The sequence below is a fragment of the Hibiscus syriacus genome, unplaced genomic scaffold (assembly GCF_006381635.1).
Source record: "Hibiscus syriacus cultivar Baekdansim isolate YM2019G1 unplaced genomic scaffold, ASM638163v2 tig00111594_pilon, whole genome shotgun sequence".
NCBI lineage: Eukaryota > Viridiplantae > Streptophyta > Magnoliopsida > Malvales > Malvaceae > Hibiscus > Hibiscus syriacus.
Genome location: NW_024063131.1, coordinates 492,241 through 497,056, shown reverse-complemented (window position 1 = coordinate 497,056; position 4,816 = coordinate 492,241). Strand labels below are relative to the sequence as shown.

General features: G+C 32.1%; 1 protein-coding gene across 1 annotated transcript; it reads left to right on the top strand.

Annotated features, from left to right (window-relative positions):
• Positions 1-3,092: 3,092 nt before the first annotated feature.
• LOC120165720 (membrane-anchored ubiquitin-fold protein 3-like) lies at positions 3,093-4,610 on the top strand. The gene is made up of 3 exons (XM_039175180.1): positions 3,093-3,261; positions 3,754-3,924; positions 4,439-4,610. The coding sequence occupies exons 1-3, from the start codon at positions 3,135-3,137 to the stop codon at positions 4,492-4,494; spliced, it is 354 nt and encodes a 117-aa protein (XP_039031111.1). The 5' UTR covers positions 3,093-3,134; the 3' UTR covers positions 4,495-4,610.
• Positions 4,611-4,816: the final 206 nt, after the last annotated feature.

The following is a 4,816-nucleotide window of genomic DNA, read 5'->3' as shown; positions in this document are numbered from 1 at the left end:
TGTTCTTCAAAGTTTCGAAACTGCGTGTGCAGTTGGCCTTTATTGCATGTTTTAAAAGCTTTCCAACTGCTATAACTCATCTCCAACCGTCATAAACGACTAGCAATTCATTCCACACAATAAAAACACTCCAACGACACTTGAAGAAGGTTACTACACCTATCCATGCTTACATATGAAGAGAAAAGAGTTTTTCATTCTTATTTTTCATTTTCTCTTGTATATAGTGTATTGAGCCTTATTGAATATTTTTTTCATTCATTCTCTGTGAGCTTAAATATTTGTAAACACCTACCTAGTGAGTTATTCTTGTTTACCCAAATCAAACCTAGTAAAAGGAGAGTAGTTCTAGTTTAACCTTAGAAAAACTAGAGGGTTGTAAAGGTCACCTTGTCCTTGAAAGTAAGAGCAAATTAGTGAATTTTTTAGAAAATCCTTAGTGTGGGTCTAAGGTAGTGAATGTAGACTTTGTTGAGAAGTTGAACCACTATAAATCATTGTATCAAATTTTCTATCTTTTATTGCACCAAAGATTTTTAAAGGCCAATTCACCCCCTCTTGGCGGTTTTCGGTTGATCATTTCGAGCCAACACTTAATTTTAGTTAGGTCCTAATTTTAATTTAATTTAATAAGTTTATTTCTCCAATCAGATTGTGACACATGTCACAATCTTATTAGAAGGATTTTTAATTTTAATTTAATTAATAATTTTTAATCCAATCAAAAGGTGACACGTGAATTTAATATTATATATATATATATTCTAGTTAATGATAAAAAAATAAAATCGGATAAGTGGGAACTTACATCTAGGCCAATTGAGAATATGACAACACTTAAATCTTTTAAAATAAATATAATAGTTTATTTATAATTGATTTAAGATTTCAATTTTTTTAAACTAAATTTATTGTTTTCATATTTATTTTTTAATGATTATATACTAAAAAATACTTAAGATTCAAATTATAAATTTATCTTTTGATTTTAAATTGTGCTTGTCTTTTTTTATTTCTATCATTAATTATAATATATAATATATAAAAAATATTTTAATTGATTTCTAAATATTATATTTAACTATTGGTTAAGGCTTTGTTTGGTTACTAACTGATTTGGGTTCAAATGCAATTAAGTTATTCTAGTTTTATTTTTCTACCTAAACCTAAACAAGTTATATAACGTATGTATTATCTTGATAACAAGTGTGAGAATTGGCTCAGCAATTAATTATAAATTCTAGTGGATTTAATCTATAAATTTATTACATAGCTAGAATAAAAGATTTTAAAGTTAATATCAAATTAAGGCATTAGACAAATTAAATACAGAATCAAACTGCATTAAATGAAAATTCAAGGAAACAAATCATATACGAGTAGTGACCAAAATGGGGAAACAAAGCATGGTTCCAGCGCCTCTAATACGTAACTTTACAAGGACCCGAGCCCTAATTATACCAATTTTTTAAATGCCATGTAAACATTTCCGTTAAATGTTAACGGCAGGTGGCTATATTGAAACCATTTAAATAGTTTAGTGGTCATATTGACGCAAATTTAAAAATATTGGTCATTTCGAGACCAAACCCATTGTTGGGTGTTCATTTATGTATTTTACCCTTTCTATAAAAAAAGTAACAATCGAGAAATCCCTCAACAATATATGTAACGCAATACCCTTTGATGCATTGATATTTATATTTTACTAATTTTTTAACCTTCGGTAAAAAATTATTTATTTATAATTATTTACTTTTTTTCATAATCATATTTTTTACTTGAGGTAAAAATATTTTTGAACAATATTACATAACAGGACCTAAGTGAAAACAAATAGGTAATATACTTTTTTTCTCATAAAAACCTTAAAAAACCATAAAAAGGAAAGAAAAGGTAGTTGAAAAAGTTTCAGGTCTTAAGGGGAAATAACTAACAGTAACGACCACCTTCTTTTTCTCTATTTCTTAGTAACGACCTTTAGTTATAGAAGTAGCCAATTACGTAGCGCCAAGTGAAGAGTAAGGTTAATTTAGTCATTCGAGCAACTCTTTGATTTGACGTGGAAAGCAAACAATTGGAAATTCAGCAGCTTCATTTTGGTTGTGCCCTCAGCGTGTAAAACCGTAGCTCGAGTATAAATTTGGCTCTGTATTGGATCCACCATTTTTATCAATTTCGATCCATCACAGAGATTTATCACAGTGGCCAGACAAAGGCTTTTTGCTTCATTCCACTCTCTTATCACACACACTGTCTTTCCGTCAATGGCTTCTTGGTTAGCTATTTCATCTTATTTTTTTTTTCTTTTTTGTTTTATCTTTTTCTGTTTTCTAGCGTTTTCCTTGACTCGTTTGGTTGGTGAGAAAAATAGATCAAAAAGAAAACGAAAAGAATTGGAGAAAGAAACGATGTTTTTTGAGATTCCATTTATCGTTTTACGAATTTGATGGGGGAAAAAGGAGAGGAACCGGGAACCTGAAATCTAAGGTTTTAATTACATTTCTTTTCTGATTCTTTTTTCCTGTTCGTTAATTAGGTAATTTCATAGAAATATTATTGTTGATCGATTGTAGTTTTCTTCTCCAATCAGAATGGAATATCGAGATCTTAAACAATATTATTATTAATTGTGGTTGTTTCTGCTCTCTTTATATGTCTGGTTCTTGAATTTGAGTTTTGCGTTTTGTTGAAGGAACACTGGTTAAGAGCTAGTAACAAGGAATCTTACCGAATACCAGTCAGATCATATGAAGTTTTCATTCTTTTGTGGAGGTTCTCACTCTCAGGCGGCTGATCTGAATGCACTTTTACCAAACAAATTTCTTAGAGCATTTTGCTGAGGTTTGTTTGATATAATGCAATTCGTATTAGAGTTCATGTTTCTTTACCGAGTATGGAAAACAGTAGTAAAAGAGGATGATAATAAATTGCGCATTTTATGCTTTGTAGCTGATATGATTGACAATGTATTAATACTGTGTGCGCCTGCGTAATTTAACTTTTCAGCAATGTTATGTTTATAATGTTGAGTTTTAGATGTGGAGAATTTATTGTTCTTTGTTCAGGTGACTGAAGAGAGACTGAATTCTGGGACTGAAATTGTTCATCAAGCATAGAAACAGAGAAAAAAGATGGGTGAGGAGCTTATTGAGCTTAAGTTCCGCATTTATGATGGGACAGATATAGCACACAGCACTTATGCGTCATCTATGACTGTTGCAAATCTTAAGCTAAAGATTGTTGCGGAGTGGCCCCGAGGTTATAAATCTATCTCTGTTCTCATGTTTCCTCTAAAATTACTCCTTGCACAACTGTATAATTGGATTAACATCTTAGGTGCTCGGTTTGATTTTTTTTAAGTACGAATTCGGTATTTCAGGCCTTTGCTTTCGGTTGATTTTCTATCTTGTCTGTTGCTGACCCTGTCATTGATGAGTATCAATTCAGTGATGAACATTGCTTGTATGGTGTATTTAAAAACAAATTTCGGTATTGCCCACGCTCATTTGAATGACAGAGATTTTGCCACTATGTTTATATGTGTAGACAAAATAAACCTCAAATTTCATTTTGATGATACCATTCAGCTTGAGGAAGAAGGCTGGTGTTGGCCAATGTCTATGAACTCATGTATGAGAATGTGTCTTGTTTATGTATTTTATAATGATTGAATTGCAATTTAAATGTATTGGATGATGCTCCTCCCCGGCAACAGCTGTCTGAGTTAATGGAGACTTCGTGTTATTTCAGACAAAACAATAGCACCAAAATCAATAAAAGATTTGAAACTTATACATGGTGGTAGAGTTCTGGAAAACAACAAAACTCTCGCTGATTCCAAGATAACAATTGGGGATCTTCCTGTTGGTTTTATCATAATGCACGTGGTAGTACAGCCAGCTAAAGGAAAAAATAAGACAGGTTTGCAAGTTATCTACCTTGAAAAAAACAAGACAGGTTTATGAAGTTATCTTTTTTGAAAAAAATATTTTTGGCATATAAATCTGTTTGCAAAACCCCCCACCCAAAAGGAAAAAAATACAGATTACCTTAAACTTTTAGTTGTGTTCATGATACTTAGTGTTCATGATCAGGGTTTTAAAAAACGATCCGCGACCTCGATTTCGGCCGCGATATAGCAGTTTCGCCGCTGTCCGAGTTACCCGCGACGGCTGCAATAGCGTCCGCAACAGCCACAATAGCGCCCGCGACGGCCGCAATCACGGTAAATCCGAAATAACCGAAAACGCGGCCGCGACCGCGATTTGAAATTCTGTTCATGATACTTAGTACATGCTTTTGAAAAGTAAAACATCCAAATAATACTTGGTTTAGTCCAAGGATGGGGGTGGTCACCCCTGAAAATTTCAATTCTCAAATAAGTTAGATATTTTCTTTATAATTTCTATTGATAATGAATTTTGGTGGACTGCAGAAAAGAGCAAGGAGGATATGCAGAAGCTGAATTCATGCGGGTGTGTTATTCTTTAATCCATAAGCATTTTACCTAACGGTTGACAAAAGATGTTACCTTTTCACATTTATTCTCAATTAGTTTTTGCTTTTGAAATGGTTTTGATCAGTATAATGGATACCTTGTCAGTATGATTACTCAACTTCCTATTACCATCCTCTTATCCGGTTTTGAAGATGACTGTTAACTATGCTCTAGATAATAATCATAGTTTTATATCCGTATAAATATTTGTAGGACATAAATACTCTATTTAAAAAAATAGATAACATGGTCTATAAATAAAAGAAGGTTATTTGTACAGAAAAATAGAATGCATTTCAAAGAAGAAAAGGAGTG